The sequence below is a fragment of the Cervus elaphus genome, chromosome 7 (genome assembly GCF_910594005.1).
Source record: "Cervus elaphus chromosome 7, mCerEla1.1, whole genome shotgun sequence".
Lineage (NCBI taxonomy): Eukaryota > Metazoa > Chordata > Mammalia > Artiodactyla > Cervidae > Cervus > Cervus elaphus.
Window position 1 is genome coordinate 28,909,110 of NC_057821.1, and position 16,142 is coordinate 28,925,251.

General features: G+C 50.7%; 1 protein-coding gene across 3 annotated transcripts; it reads right to left on the minus strand.

Annotated features, from left to right (window-relative positions):
- Positions 1-2,078: 2,078 nt before the first annotated feature.
- ABCF1 (ATP binding cassette subfamily F member 1) lies at positions 2,079-15,142 on the minus strand. 3 transcript variants are annotated; one of them, XM_043908045.1, is made up of 25 exons: positions 14,908-15,142; positions 10,968-11,014; positions 10,684-10,764; positions 10,389-10,521; positions 10,203-10,240; positions 10,010-10,117; positions 9,220-9,294; positions 9,028-9,141; positions 8,111-8,212; positions 7,753-7,875; positions 7,275-7,375; positions 7,087-7,172; positions 6,650-6,789; positions 6,416-6,564; positions 6,053-6,136; positions 5,783-5,907; positions 5,484-5,596; positions 5,197-5,368; positions 5,021-5,095; positions 4,836-4,906; positions 3,593-3,625; positions 3,340-3,508; positions 3,087-3,151; positions 2,921-2,993; positions 2,079-2,776 (listed from the first exon to the last, which is right to left on the minus strand). In XM_043908045.1, exons 1-25 carry the CDS (start codon positions 14,978-14,980, stop codon positions 2,610-2,612), a joined length of 2,517 nt encoding a protein of 838 aa, XP_043763980.1. In that variant the 5' UTR covers positions 14,981-15,142; the 3' UTR covers positions 2,079-2,609. The 3 variants fall into 3 exon arrangements, with proteins under 3 accessions (XP_043763980.1, XP_043763977.1, XP_043763979.1); XM_043908042.1 differs by having other exon boundaries at positions 10,389-10,518; positions 10,675-10,764; positions 14,908-15,139; XM_043908044.1 differs by having other exon boundaries at positions 10,389-10,515; positions 10,675-10,764; positions 14,908-15,132.
- Between the last annotated feature and the right edge of the window lie 1,000 nt (positions 15,143-16,142).

A 16,142-nucleotide genomic window follows, 5' to 3' on the forward strand; every position in this document is an offset into this window, starting at 1 on the left:
CCTGTCCTGGCTGTCGTGCCCCTTGAGGACTCATCCTTCGGTCCCCTTGTCCACACTGCCAGATGTGTGGTGTTCTAGATACTAAGTTGCCTTGAGCTCAGAAAAGGGGACGATTACCCAGAACTTGATTATTTGGCAGGATCATGTAAGGGAGGACCTTGAGAAATAGTAAGGATCTGTCCACATCCTACAGATGAGGGAGAATGCCCAGGGCGCTGGGGTCAGAAAAGAAGGGCCACCGTCGTAGGAACAGTCCTCTCCAGGCTGGGTGACCATGGGCAGGTCAGGGTCTCTGTTTCCTCATTGGGAAGGTGTGCAGAAGAATCAGGAATTTTTTAAAACATTCCTACAGTGCTCATTATGAACCACATTAGTGCATGATTTGTAGGTGACAAAGACTGTCATGAATACAAACATTTAATTTTGTTAATGAAATTTCATTTTTCAGGCTTTGGGTTAGCCATACACCGTACTGGGTTAGGCTCCCCTTTCTGGAGAAGTGCATTCTTTTGTCCAGATTTAGGTGCATTACAACAGTATATATATTGAGGGAACAAACAAAACTTCTGCCCGTGGATGGAAGTTACTTTGAGCATCTGATGTATCTGTAGTGAAATTAGCATCAAACACTTGAAATGCAAAATTTTGGTGTTCATCTTATACATTCCACTCTGTTTTACATATCATCTCATCTAGTGAACCGAACAACTGAAGTGCAAAGTGTAAGTTGTACATGAAATACATGTAACTAAAAATAAAAAAGCACTTACTTTATAAATACTTACCTAAAATCTTAATAACCTTGTGAGGTAGGTGCTTTTTATCACCTTGATGTTACAAATGAGGAAACAGGTACCAAGAGGCTAAGTCCAAGGTCACTCCATTAGTCATGGACTTGAAGTCTGTTCTCATTGTTTTACAAAGGACCTTATTGTGGAGAATACTTTTAACATGTAACATCTTACTTGGCATAAGACCTTGATTTTTTTCCCCTCAAATTCCAAGATCCTTTCTCTCTAATCTGGCTAGATACGTACCCGATGGTACCTCTGTGGCTATCTTCATACCAAATCTTAACTTTCAGTATAAACCTTGTAACTGAGGTCCAGTAGTATTTTTGGCCAAAACCTAACTTCCCAAAGTTAAGACGTCCCACCTCAGGAAGCCATAAGAGGGTTCTTCACGTCCCCCTGGGAACTGGATGCACCTGTTTCCTCTCCAATTTGCACACCTGGCTCTATCCATCTGTCTGTCCTTTCCACCCCGTCTCTCACATTAGGATGTGAGATGTATTACCTCATCCCCACAAGGAAGTTTCTGGGGCCTGTCCTGTAAGTCTCTATAGTCCACTTCACCCATCAATCACTGAAATGACCACCAACCAACAACTCGCCACTTGGGTTTTACTTTCCAAACCCGTCTCTCCAATCTAACACTAAAAAGTGGCCATACCAACCACGTTCTTTCATTAACTCCCGAAACAGTTCTTTTTTCCTTAGACCCGCTCTTTTTCATACATTTCAAAAATAGCTCCCTGCTCATGGTTAAAATCCTTACTATTTCTCATGGTCCTCCCTCAAGTGATCCTGCCACAAAACCAAGTTCTGGGTAACCTTTCTCTTCTATGAGCTCAAGGCCACTTAGAATCTAGAACTGCACATTTGGCAACTGTATCAATGCTGTACACTCATGTCTTCTAAGTCTTCTCTGTCTAGATTACTCATGTAGGCAGATCATGTCTGCTCCCTTCCGGTATATCCCACAGTGCTACACAGTAACTCTTCGGGGATTGACACTCTGGTCCCTGACCCCAGGATGGAGCTTGGATAGTGAGAAACCCGAGTGTCCTCGTCCTAGCTAGAAGGGAGGACTCCCTTTCCCTTGTACTCATCTGAAGGGCTGGAGGAAGGGAGAGGCTCCTCAAACAGTGAGCACCACCTAAAGTGAGGTAAGACTGCAAGTGACACCCACCTGCACTGGTGGGGAAGAGAGGCTGCCACCCACTTCCAGAAAACCCAACACAGCCAATCACGATTGGGAAGAGTTCCAGCTCCCACGAACCTCCAAACAGCAACAAGGCAGCGGCAACTCATTTCCTTTATTTCTCCCCCTTGTAAAGGGCGATTCGAGTTCAGCAGCATTCCTCTCCTGTCCCCGAGTCCCCCATCAGACCAGATACTGCAGGCACCAGATCCTGGGTGGCAGGAGCCGCAGCAGCTGTTGGAATCCATTAGGTCAGCACTGAATCCACCAGAGGAGGGCAGCACCAGTCAGACCAGGCGGCAGCTGCACCCGAAGCTCGGGGCGGCCCAGAGGCAGGCTTCCCAGCGAGGACAGAGGCTCAGACAACTGGCTGCTGAGCCTGGCTGGATGGAACCCCATGATGACAAACGTCACCTCTGCCTGTACAGAGTGACTTCAAGGACAAGGCCCACTCAGTTATCTCAAGCAGAACAGACGAGTCTTTCAGAGAAAAGGAAGCAATCAAATATCCTGGTCACATCAAGGCCACACTCCGCCTTCACACGCCCGAGCAGCTGCCACGCCGGCTGTAGACCAGAGCAAGCTTCCGAGTGGAGAGGAGACGGGGGATGTCCAGGAAGGAAAGCTCACTCTCGGGGCCGGCTGACCATGACTTCTCCCAGGGCCTCCAACACCTCCCGCTTGTAGTCTTCGAAGTCACCATCGATCTGGCTAACACTCTGCTCCTCCACCACCCACAGCTGGCAGTTGGTTTCTGTGATGAGTCGGGCATCGTGGCTGACGACGATCACAGCTTCGAGGCAAGACAGTGAAAATGGAGGACAGGCAGAAAGAAGAGGGGAATCAAAACCTGCGAGGAGGGTGCCCAGCCCCAGGACACCTACAGTCCCATCCCCAAGGGGGATGGCAGGAGGAGGGCAGGCCCGAGCTGACTCACCACCCTTGTATTCGTTGATGGCCTCTCCTAGAGCGTCGATAGACTCGATGTCCAAGTTATTGGTGGGTTCATCCTACAGGAAGCAGGCGTCCCAAAACTGACTGTTAACGACCTCTACCTTTCCTGGTGTCACCCCCGCCCTGGCCCCGCAGCCCCATTTACTAACCAAGATGAGGACGTCAGGCTCCCGACAGGCCAGCTCTGCAAACACAACTCGGGCTTTCTGTCCACCTGGAGCGAAGGGGAAGGAGAACCACTGCACCTTCCACCACCAGACATGTCTGCAGGTGAGCCCTGAATGCCTGTGGGTGCATGCTAGTGCGCGGAGGTCCCCAAGTCCTGGTTCCTCTTCCCTCCCGCCTCGAGGCGTAGTGTGCAGCAGGGAATTTTGAGGGGGACGCCTGCCTGGGCCCCCGTACCAGAGAGCTTGCAGATCTGGATGGTGTGGGCGTGGCTCTCCAGGCCGAAGCGGCCCAGGCACTTGCGCGCGTCCTGGTAGGGCAGGTTGAAGCCCCGCTGCAGGTACTCGGTGGGCGTCTCCTCCATGCGCAGCTGCTCTGCATACTGCTGGTTGAAGAAGCCAATTTTCTGCCCAAGAGGAGAAGAAGGTGGTCAATGAAAGTAAGACTTCCTCTGTTGGCTTCTTACTACCTGATTCCCAAAGCCACTTACCAGCCGGTGGTTCTTCCTCATTTCACCCCGAGTCTGCAAGGAAAAAGCAAGGTGGGGGGGAAGTAAGTGGGGGCGGGAAGGAGCCACAGCTCCACCTCCCAACTCTTTGAAGGGAAATGAACACCAGAACTGGACCGGGAACAAGCCAATGCAAGAAAGGTAACACAGGTGTGCTCCCTAACATGACCACGGCAGGCCAGGAAATCAGAAGCAAGAGGAAAAGCGAGGAGGTAAGTGGAAAGTCAGAACCAGGAGCAGGCTGACCACGAGCAGAAAAACCCCATCCCCACCTTCCAGTCAGAATTTTTCAGGGTTCCACCTCAGATGGGAATGAGTTTGTGGGAGGATCTAGGACACCTTTCTAAAGATCTACTCTGTGGGTGTGAGGCAATGTGCCTTCTCCACACTTGCTTGGAGGGCAGACAGATGGTTACAACCACCTAGTACTACATATACCACAAAAGTCCCTGAAGCAATTCTAGGGAATTTACCTTAAGGAAAAACTAAATTCACGAACAAGTACAGTAACACTCTTTACTAGAGTATTGTCCTTTAGTGAAAATTCAGAAACATTCTAAACAACAGACATCAAATAAATTATAACAGACCCATGAGAAAAAAGCATATAACATTACAGGCACAAAAAAATGCTCAATATACATTGTCTGAAAAAAAGCTAGCTACAAAACAATTCACAGGATAACCCACTTTTGTTAAGAAAAATAATTATATACATGCTTGTAAGGAAAAAGAAAGGAAAATGATCTGTTAAAATTAATACAGGTTTAAAAAAATAATAATACAGGTTATCTCCAGATTTTTCTCTGGCTTATCCAATTTTTTTTTCATCTGTCCCTTGCTTAGTTCCCCGATCAGGGATCTAACCCAGGCTCATGCCAGTAAAAGCCCCGAGTTCTAACTACCGGACTGCCAGGAATTCCCTGGTTCACACAATTTCTAACGATTCTACAATGGGCATATATTTCTTATATAACCAGAACACACAAGCAGGATGGGGGAGGCATGCCCTTCATCTGGGCCCACTTCTCCAGGTCCGTCTCCCTGACTGATCTAAACTGTCCTCCTCTACAGCACCTCTTAAGCAAATGAACCACCCATGACAAATTCTGTATTTAACTCTCCACAGCAGAGAGGGCTCCCCAGTTGGAGCCTCTAGGGAACAGCCGTGTGCTCATGACTCCACTCACCCGTCATCACACCCCTCCCTGACTCCTGGACTCACCGGTGTCAGCTTGCCTGTCAGCAGCAGCAGCAGGGTGCTCTTCCCCACGCCGTTAGGGCCCACAATGCAGACTGCCAGAGGGAAGACAGAGGTCAGAGGTGAGGTCCCCAGAAACTCCCCGGGGCTCCTGCTCCATGGCCTGAGTCCCACCCCGAACTCTGCACCGAGCTCTCCCCCCAACTCACTCCTTGAGTCCATGTCGATGCCAAAATCCAGATTCTTAAAGAGTGGTTTCTGCCCCTCATAGCCAAAGGTCACACCTGAGAAGGTAGGAAAAGCAGCACTTTACTTTCTCTTCAGAGTCCCCCGAGCGCAGCTGAGAGCCCTGGTGGGGCGGGAAGGCAGGGCCACGGCCGCTCACCGTGCAGGCCCAGCACCGGAGGGCTGAGCGGCGGCGGGTCGGGGAACGTGAAGCGCACGGTGTACTCCCTGGGGCGCTTCAGCAGCTCGGGGGCCTCCTGCGACTCCTCGTCCTGGTTTTTCCGCCGGCACTTCTGCTGCTTTCGAGTCAAGGCTTCCTTGGTTTGCTTCTCCTGAGGAGGAAGGGAGACATCCAAGCCTGGATGGGAGGCCTTGAATGGCAGGCAGTGTCTGAGTCCCCCCTCCTTCTCCCGAGAAGATCCCTGCCCGGGAAGAGCCAGCGCTCACCGCCTGCTTGGTGGACTTGCCACCGGCCTTTAGCTCCTTCAGCTTTTTCTCCTGCTTCTCATATTGCTTCAGCAGTTCCTTCTGCTTTTGCTGATACATCTTCTTGAAGGTCACTGGGGCAAGGGGGTGGGAGGTCATCAATGGTTGTCCCTGTCCCCAGCAGGATGGGGGAGGGTGGGGGCAGGGGTCATGTCCAGAATTCTGAAGTACTCAGAATTATCACCACGTCCCTATGTCCCTCCCTCCCAGGCCTTTCTCCAGGAACTATCCCTTTCCTCACCCCCAAACGTCCCACGTACTGTAATTGCCCCTGTAGTAGTGAAGCCGCTGGGCATCGAGATGGATGATGTCAGTACAAACGTCATCCAGGAAGCCCTGGTCGTGGGAGACGATGAGCAGCGTCTTCCGCCAGCCCTGGAGATAGCTGGGTTTTAAAGAGTGTGGAAATGTCACAATCTCCAGGTTAGAGTGCAGACACGGGCCGGAAGCGAAAAGAGGGAGGCTGGGGTGAGAGCTGTCAGGGGCAAGGTGGAGACCAGCGATACAAGGCTATAACCCAGGCCACTCACTTGTTGAGCCAGATGACAGCGTTGAGGTCCAGGTGGTTGGTGGGCTCATCCAACATCAGCAGCGTGGGCTCCATGAACAGCGCCCTAGAGGGTGGGCAGAAGAAGGCGGGTCAGTAGGAGGAAGACCCTTGCTCAGACAACCCACAGAAGCCTCTGGTAAGTGGAGCCTGAGACCATGAACACTCCTTCCCAACCTCTCCTGAGAGAGTTCCCGAGCAGGAGACAGATGAGAACACACCCCCAGACAGGGAGAGAAGCCCCAGAGTCTGACAAGTCAGACAGTACGGGAGGGACAAGAGAGCCTTGGAAGAACAGGAAGGGAAGGGTGGGCGGAGGCCAGGAGGGCAGGGGGTGGGAGCCCACCTGGCCAAGGAGACACGCATGCGCCAGCCCCCCGAGAACTTCTGTGTGGGTCGATTCTGCATCTCAGGGTCAAAGCCCAGACCGGCCAGGATCCGGCGGGCTTTGGCCTCTGCAGCGGCAGCCCCGGTGGCCCGCAGTTCCTCATACACCTGGGAGGAGGGAGAAGAGGACACATGCTGGGGGGTCCCGGGAGCCCCTGGTCCTAGCCCACATCCCTGGTGCCATCTCCTCTACCTTCTCGAGCCTCTCGGCAGCCGCGTCGTCGCCCTGCTCCAGCTGCGCCTGAAGCCGCCGCTCCTCCTCCAGCAGCTTCAAGCGCTTGGTGTCCGCGCGAAGGACAGCCTGCACGGCTGGCGTCTCATCAGCCACCACCTCTGGGGGCCGGGGAGCAGTCAGGGTGTGCCCGGGGCCAAGGCTCCTGCTCCCTCTTCCCTGCAGCTCCGTTTCTGGAGTGCCTGACCCTGCCCAGCTCTCTGTACTTGTTCCAGCCTCTTACCGCACCCCACCACTTCTGTGGCACCCATTTCCCAGTCCCCAGTCCCTCCCCACAAAACCCTTCCAACTCCACAACCACGGGCTCTTCTGCTCCTGGCTGGCTCACACACCCCAGTGGAGCCCCCCGCAAGCCCGTCTCCCCCTCCCCACCGGCCCTCTGCCACCAGCAGCCTCACCCTGCTCGCAGAGCAGCACGTCGATGTTGGGGGGGATGCTCAGGGCTCGGTTGGCGATGTGCTTGAGCAGAGTGGTCTTGCCCTTGCTGGGGAATGACAGCTCTGAGGACCAGGCCGCCTCCGAGAACAAGTTTCTTCTTCTCCCTCCGGCCCCTCCCCTCTCACACTCCAGCCCCTCCTCTCCTCACCCATTGGGTCCCACCAGCCCGTAGCGGCGGCCGGCGACGATGTACAGGTCTGCGTTGACGAACAGCTCCTTGCCGTGGGCCGAGATGCTGAACTTCTCCAGCTGCGGTGGTCAGGAAAGAGTAAGCATGTGAGAACGCCCTTCCGTATGTCTAGGAGCTGCACCTTTTTCTCTGCGGGGAAGCGCCCTCCCCCACCATGCCGGCCCCCTCCCCATCCACTGCCTCTAATCAGAGTCCACACCCTAAGAGCGACCAGCCTGTCCCAACCTGCTTCCCTGCAAAACTGGCCTCCTATGCTGGTTCTTCTGACTTCTTGCACAGGCTGGGAGAATTCAAGATGTGGAGAACACCTCCCAGCTTTCTTCCCAGTGGACCACCCTCTCCTACCCACTTCCTCGGTCACCGTGGCCTCTCAGGGGAAGGGGAGAAGCGGCACGTCCCTGGCTGAGCTGGTAGGAGGGGCCCCCTCAGACCTTACCTTGATGTCAGAGGCATTTTCTAGCATGGCCTGGCGGGAAGACACCTCTGCTTGTGACACGGAGAAGTCATTTTCAGCAGCATTGGCTGCTTTTAACGAAGCCACCTGGCGCTCATACTCCATCTGAGAAGGAAGGAAAGCTCACATTTGAGGCCATTGCCTGCCACTTTCCTGTTGCCACAATACAGTCCCATGTCACCACACACCATGACACTGTGCTCACAGAACACAACTGTTTCCTTACTCCAGCTGTTGTACTCAACCCAGCACCCAAAGCTCTCCCTTCACATGTCCCCTACTTGCAGCATTAAAACAAATATTTCTCCCGCCTTTGACTACTAAGAACCCAAGGTCTTACTTGTTTCTTGAGCTTCTTCTTCTCCTTCTTGCTAAGGTGAGCAGAGGGGTCATCAGCCTTGGACTCCCCTTCTTCCTCCTCCTCTTCTCCTTCCTCTGAGCCCTGTGAGAACCAGGCGATGGTAAAAATAAGGGACCCCTTAGAGAACTTCATGTCATCCACTCCCAGCTCCACAGTCGGCTCTGTCTCTCTCCCAGAATACTGAAATATCTTGGCAGTGCTCACATTCTCATACCCACTCTGGTCTCCTTGTAGCCCCTGTATCCATTTGTTCCACCAAGAAGGTACCTACGTATGTATGTATGAATTGTAAAGATTTATATGTACCTATACCTCTGTAACTGTCAATACAATGGAACTGAAGGTAGAAAAGGAACAGATTCTCTTCCTCACGTATCAAACGACTTTCTCTGCAAGTAAACATGCAAAGCAGAAGTCCAGAAGCCCTGTGTATAGCCACTGAGGAATCCAACAGAATGAGAACTAGCAGGTGCTGGTGGTACAGGGGAGCTCAGAGGTCACTCGATGACACAGATGAGAAAAGCGAGGTCTTAAGAGGTGGCAAGACGTACTCAAGCTCACACAGCGGGTGGCAGAGCCAGAACCTGGGCTCAGGGTGCCACCCGTGTCCCTTCCTCTTCTGGACCAACAGGTGCAAATCAGGGCCCTTGAACTAAGAATGGCTTTTACATTTTCAAAGAGTCTTTCCAAAAACAGAAAAGAAAAATATGTATCAGAGACTGTATGTGGTCTGCAAGTCCAAAGTATATACTAGGAGGTCCTTTACAGAAGTTTGCCAACCCCTGCTCTGAGGAGTAAGCGCGTCCCAGGTCACAGCCCATGCCCTGCCCCCGGCCCAAGGGCCACCAAGCCTGAGCCCCTCAGCCCACGTTCCCCGTACACACACACACACACACCTGTTCTGCCTTCTTGGCCTTCTCCTTCCCTTGTTTGGGTGGTTCCTTTTCTTTTGTTGCTTCCTCTTCATCCTCCTCCTCCTCACTCTCCAGAGCAGCAAATTTATTTTGAGGCTACAGAGAAAAGCCAGCAGGTCAGATGCAATGCTGAGATTCTTGAGACCAGTCCACCTCCCGCCAATGTTCCCTCACCTTGGCCTTCCCCTTTGACTTCTCCTCCTTTGTCTTTTTGCCCTTCAACCCTGGCTGTTGTTCCTGAGATACAGCCTGGAGAAGACACACACAGACATACAAATTAATTTGCTGTACTGTAGCCTGACAAGAATTTCTAGGTAGTCCAGGAGTAGCAGTTAACTATACTATGTGTGACAGGGAGAAAATGAGACCCAGAAATATCCTGGCCTCCAGCGGGAGACAGTGAAGAGACGAGTAGAGAACAACAGCGAAGCTAAGAGGCTGCGAGTTAGGCAAATGAGCCATGTGGATGGGATGGCCCTAACACTGGAGGGCTTCCTCCAGAGGGCAAATCTTGAGAAGAGATAATGGTCGTGGGCTTGGAGAAGGCCTTCTAAGAAGAAGAGAAGGCATAAAGAATAAAGGCTTCAGGCTTCCCTGGTGGCTCAGTGATAAAGAATAAAGGCTTCAGCACACAGTCAGGCTGGATTCAAACATGTGATGAGGCTGATCGGTATACAAGGCAAGTCCCAAGTAATCCTGCAGAGGGGTCCTGGTGGAAGGGCAAAGACTTGAAGGTCTTTGGTTTAGATTTTGAGTTTGAAAACAACAGAATTGCTGTAAATTTCTGAGCGATAAAGAGTACTTTTTAAAAAGCTGATATTGACAGGATAGCTGACAGTATAAGCAAGACTGGCCTGGCCTAGAAGAGCTGGTTGAAAAGCAGGAAAAGCAGCCAGGGAATCACCACAATGGAGCCAGAGATGCCACATGGAGTGAGAGGGACCGGCAGAGCCATCACTATCACCTTATTGATCCGATTCTTCTCTGGCTTGGCCGGCTTAGGAGGATGTTTTTCCTCCTCCTCCTCCTCTTCACTCTGATCCTGAATCAGGGCTGCAAAAACATTACCACCCTGGAGAGTGAAAGGGCAGAAGTCAATAGGATGATCAAGGCTGCACCCCTGGGGTCTCTGTCTACCACCGAGACAGATGGCTTACCTTGGTTTTCTTCCCTCCTCTGGGTACTGGGGCGGGTACTGAAATGACAAGAGGAGAAGGTGAGCTAGGAAAGAGAATTACCATGTCCGCTCCTCAATCTAATCCAACTCCAAGATTAAGGAATGAGGCACCTGACTCTTCCTGACTCAAGGGTTCCAGGTACCCATCTCCCCTCGGCACATTTACCCTCGTCCTCCTCATCGCTGGCTGGTACTGAGAGCTTCTTAAGACGCTCCATGAGCTCCTTCTCCTCTCCATCATCATCCACATCCTTTTTCCGCCTCCCTTTACGGGTGTCTCGCTTCTTTTTTTGCTGCTGAAAATCAAACAGGGTGAGAGAATGAAGCCTGGGCCGCTGCTGTATCTCTGCCCCAGAGAATGCTCCCCGTCAGCTGAGTGAACCAGTGCGGGCTGTGGAGGGCTGGCGGACCGAAGATGCCTTCACGGAGTGGTGGGTCTGCTGACACTGTACCTGCTGCTGCTGCTGCTGCTGCTCCTTCTCCTTGAGCACTTTCTCTTCTTCCCCAGCCTGTTTGTCTTCTACTGCCAGCTCCTCGAAGAACTACAACAGGAGTTAAGATCTTCGCAAACACGGCTCAGAGACCAATCAAGCCCTTCACCACCACAAATGTACTCAGGGACCTGCCACGCACGCCATCTCACCTTGCTCCCTCTCCCGACAAGACCTCTTCCCCTCCCTCCGGCCCCCATTGACTTCACAGGGCCACCTTCTGCTCAGAAACACCCAGAGCCCTCTCTCCTCACCGTCTTTTTGGTCTTCTTGTCCTTCTTCCCTTTCTTCACCACTTTGTCTAGAAGGGTTAAGCAGATGTTGTGAACGATGATTTGCAAATTCCAAAGCCACCCTGATCTCACCCGCCAACCCTCAGTGGACTTTGCCCTCCCTCATCACTGTTTTTCTAGCTTCCTCCCTGGACACTGTCCCATGAGACAGACAATGGTGGCTGGTCTAGTGGGAGGCAGAAAAGGAGAATCCGCAAGGTGATGGTGCCAGAGGTGGGAAGTAAGACAGCTTTCAGAGATGACGCCAATGTTTTTAGCTGGCAAAATTAGCTGAGTTAGAGGGACCATGAATAACTCAGGATATACTGGGAGAGAAAGACCTTTCCCCACCTCAGTCACCTATGGGGGAGAAAAGCAGGACAAAGTATTAGATGTCATTTTTGGAACCTGCAGGCCACGGAAACAGAGCCATCTGCTAAGTCAATAAACACCTGGGTCTATGCCGCACCCGCTCTGCTTGCACTTCCAGCACAAACTGTGCTGTGTTAGGCTTAACTGGGCATCGGTCCTTCATCCTAGAGTGACTTGAGACACTGCTTAGCTCGTGTTCCCAGGGAGCAAAGTGGGAAGTCGAGAGAAGTTCACTGACAAATTCCAGCCTCTCCTTTCTGTCCATCTCCATTTCCCTGAAGACGGAGGGTTACGTCTAACTCCTTCCCACATAAGACAGGGAGGCAGCCAGCAGCCTCGTGATTTCTCTCCACTCCTAGGCCTATCCACCATCACATTCGTCCCCCAACCATCCCACCGCCTACTGCTATTCGATTCTATCCAAAGGCACTCCTGCAGTCACTTAGTTTCCCCCCATCCCCAAACCAAAACAAAGCCTTCTGCTATCTACCACATTAAGTATTCTCAGACCAGAATGCCACCGAGTCCACAACAATCATTTATTTAGATGCTGAGGATCTACAGTGTCAAAAACTGGATAAAACGGAGGTCAAGCCCTATAATTTAGGGCCTCACAAATTAGAAGGGCGTATCCTATTTCTTCTGCTCTTTCCCTACCCATACCGATGTTGTAGACACTGGCTTTTCCCTGCTCCTTGGTAACTCCCAGGCATGCTTATGTCTGTCTTTGCTTAATCGGTGACCTCCACCCTGAACACACTTCAAAATCTGATCCCTGTACAAGGTGACTAGTGTGATGGAACCAAAAAGATGTGGAGAAAGAATAAAAGACTTTCTATATATGCTATTCTGAGGAGTCTAAACCTAAAGCCACTAAGAGGGAGGACCCACTGTAGTACACAAGCCAGAATGATGCGATCAGCTCACTGTGACAACACTCAGAAGTGACTCAGATACTAATTTCTCTCCATGGACTGATACAACCACGCCTCCTGACCATTGGTTCAAGTGTGACAAAGTATTATCACCCAGGAGCAGGAAAAAGCTAAGTGTGGCTAAATCTACCCTGTACCCTCCACGTCTTCCCCCCACCACAACGGCTCCTCCCTTTAGTAAGGACACCACTGAAGCTGTTCTTCATTTCAAAGCCAAGTGAAGCACTTTCCAAAAACTTACACTGCCCCCACCCAATTACTGTTTCTTTTTTTTTTTTTTTTTTTGCGAGTGAATAAGATTTATTAAAGAGGAGGAAAGCACACAGCTCTCAGTATAGACATTGAAAGTGAAAAGTGAAAGTGAAGTCGCTTAGTCGTGTCCGACTCTTTGCAACCCCATGGACTGTAGCCATGTAGTCCATGGGATTTTCCAGGCAAGAATACTGGAGTGGGTTGCCGTTTCCTTCTCCAGCCAATTACTGTTTCTATTCTTGTCTTCACTGAGCCTCAAAAGTGCAGTCCACACTAGCCCCCCCCCCTCATCTCCCATTCCTTTTTAAATATACCACAACCTGATTTGGGTGTTACCTTCTAATGAACACTACTTTTGTCAAAGCTGCCACCATCCTCTTAGTTGTTCAATTCAAAGAGTGTTGTTGTTGTGGGGTTTTTTTGTAGTCCTTATTTTGCTTGATTACTTGGCAACATTCCATGCTACTTCCCTCCTCCTCATTTTCATTCTTCTCTCCTGTTGTTCCTCAGCGTCAGGGATCCTGACGGTCTGCCTCTGGCTGCTTGCCTTGCTCAGTCTCATCTCCTCAGCCTCCTTCCCTATCTGCCTTCCCTTAACTGTTGAAGTTCTCTTGGGTCCCCATCTTAGACCTCTTTTCGCTTCAATCCACAGACACTCTCTAGGGGACTCCCCGGATCCAACACCGCAACTACACCTGTGTCTTCATTCCTAGTCTACCGCTCTCTCCAAAGCCACTGAACAAACTCTCTCCTTGCCATCTCCTCTTCAAATTCCCCAGAAATCTCCAATTTAGCACACAGCAGCTGACTTACCTCTTCCTGCTCCCCAACCCATAGCCCATTACAGCTTTCAATGAAAAGCCTATTACCCGAGGAATTATTCAAGTGAGTGTCAGCCTTAATTCTTCTCCCCTTAGTTGGTTCCCAGCTCTGGTCAATGCCCTGGGTTCTTCTCTTATCACTTCTCACAGGGATCTTTACCAGAGCCTCCTAAATGGTCTCCCTGACTCCAATCATTTCTATGCACTTCAATGAGTCTTCCTTCTTAATGTCTTTAGGATTAAATTCCTTGGAATAGTGTATAAAGCCTTTCAGTATCTTGTCTCTCACACGTCTTTTCAATACCATCACATAAGTCAATACAATACTGGGAACCAGCCAGGCTCAACTACATCCTATCTTTGCATTAAGTGTACCCTCTGCTGGCTTAGAACCTTCTTCCCCTTGCTAACTCATAATGATCCTTCGAGAATGAACTCAGCTGTCACATATTCCTGGGAGGCTTTGCTGACACTCCCATCCTAACTGACTATATATTGCCCCGTCTTCTCTAGTCCCACAGCATTCTCAAGTGCATTCCCTGACTAAAGCTCTGTCCCCTACACTAGACTTGCGCCTTCTCGAAAGGCAAGTCTTTTCATCCCTACATCTCCAGTTCTGTAAAATTAGTCACTGTTTACCCACTATAATTACTTCCGTCCATCTTATCTCCCTCTTGAAGTACCTTCAAGTCTGGGAGAAGGTCTTCATATCTTTTTGTCCCTTCTCCAAAGCACAGTATATACAGTGCATAATTAAAAACAAGTGACTCAACAAACATTAGCTGTTTTTAAGTAAAACTTAATCCTCCATTCCAACACCCAGTATCTACTTTCTCGCTCCACTTGAGTCAAAAAGGTATCTTATGAAAGCTGTCTTAGGCATGACTCCATGAAGGAATCAGCCTCTCTTGAGAAGCAGATGGGACCCCAGGTGAGTGCGAGTGGCGCTGGCACGGAAGAGTAGGTCGAGGCACAGCTTATATATTCCTGCCGGATATGGAATACGGTGTGACCAAGATGTCCAAAAGAAAAGAAAACAGGACTTCTCTCATTTTCTCTATCTCTTCTCCCTACCATATGCTCTTCCTGGAATAATCTTTTTTTTTTTAAGTTTCTTTTTTTAACGCGGATCCTCCTTAAAGTCATTACTGAATCTGTTACAGTATTGCTTCTGTTTTATGTGTTGGTTTGGTTTTTTGGCCAGGATGCTTGTGGAAATCTTAGCTTCCAGCGATCCCGCACCTCCTGGATCGGCAGGTCAATTCTTAACCAATGGATCACCAGGGAAGTCCCCCATACGCTCTTCCCCGTCTCTTGCCCGGTGTTACTGAAGCTAGTGCCTGACATCCCGGCACCTTTTCTTTCGCCGGCATCCCAAAAGCACTCTAGCCAGGGCAAACTCTTCCCGGCCCCACTGCACGCATGCGCAGTAGCCCCCGAAGGCCCAGTGAGAGTCGCGCCCGCCACCCTCTCCTAAGACCCGGCGCACATTTCTCTCTCTTCTCTTTTCTATCTTCTTTCTCTTCTGCCTGCCAGCCTTACCTGTGGGGCTCGTGGTCTCTCCGTCCCCGATCCACTCGGGCTCCGGCGGCTGCTGCTTGGGCGCTTTCGGCATCGCGGTGGCAGTTATGGTAACTCTGGCTGCGCCGGGTGCTATTTCCGCTTCCGGTAGCGTGGGGCCCGGAACCAGACTGGCTCTCTTTGCCTGGGCTGTCGACTCCGCCCCTGGACGGCCCACGTGCGCGCCGCACCTCCCTGTCGTGGGCGTGCCTGCGACCTGTTGGGGGCGTGGCCTGCAATGATGGGGGCGTGGCCGGCGCCCGCCCACTCGGGTCGCGACAGCAGGTTTATGGCAGTCGAGGAACCCCAATGACTCTACGACGCCGCGTGACTAAGTGACAGAACATAATCATTTCCGACTAGTATGAAAGAGTGAAGTCTTTTTTTTTTTTTTTAGATAAAAGTGAAGTTGTTCAGTCGTGTGCAACCCCTTCGATTCCATGGACTGTAGCTTACCAGACTCCTCTGTCCATGGAATTTTCCAGGCAAGAGTACTGGAGTGGGTTGCCATTTCCTTCTCTATGAAGTCATTTAAAAAAAACAACAACAACACAAAACTGAACGCTAATTTGTTGCCAGTCCCTTCTGATTGGTAAGGAGCAGAAAAGCGAAGTCCACCAACTCAGGAAGAGGCTTTGTCGGTCTAGTGTTGAGATATGTCACAAAATCCCGAGGTGTAGAGATGTAAACGAGGAACTGTAGCCTAACAAACAGGAATCGCAGTGCAGTGGGGCTTGGGTTCACTTTTTTTTTCTTGGTAACAGCTTTTCCGAGGTGCACTTGACTTACGGTAAACTTTATATACTAATACAATAGATAACCAATAAACTCAAAAGTGAATGCTATGATAAGTTTTGACATGTATACACCCATTAAATCACCACCAAAATCAAAATCTGGGACACTTCAAATTCTACTGCTTAATAGGTGTGGGACCAAAGTGCTCCCATAGTTCTTCCAGCTCCCTTCTCTCCTTAAACTGCTACAGTCTTGCTTTTGTCCTCACCATTCCCTGGCAGGATCACCACTCTTGCCAAGGTCAATTGATTGAGGCCAGTTCTCTGTCTTTATCCTACTCACTTCTCAGCAGCACTTGATACAGATGGTCACTCCCTTCTCCTTTGGCTTTCTTCAGAGGCACTGCTCTTTCCAAGTTTCCTTTCCTGGCTACTCCCTTTTCCCTTTTCCTGGCTTCTCCTCCTGAAGTCTAAATACTG

Excerpts from the sequence above, each read along its gene's own strand:
- ABCF1 (XM_043908042.1), bottom strand. The coding sequence starts at position 14,980 with ATGCCGAAAGCGCCCAAGCAGCAGCCGCCGGAGCCCGAGTGGATCGGG. Across the intron at positions 7,876-8,110 it reads AGAAGAAGCTCAAGAAACAA|ATGGAGTATGAGCGCCAGGT; the intron begins GTAAGACCTTGG and ends CTTCCTTCTCAG. Across the intron at positions 3,152-3,339 it reads CCAGATCTGCAAGCTCTCTG|GTGGACAGAAAGCCCGAGTT; the intron begins GTACGGGGGCCC and ends CCTTCGCTCCAG.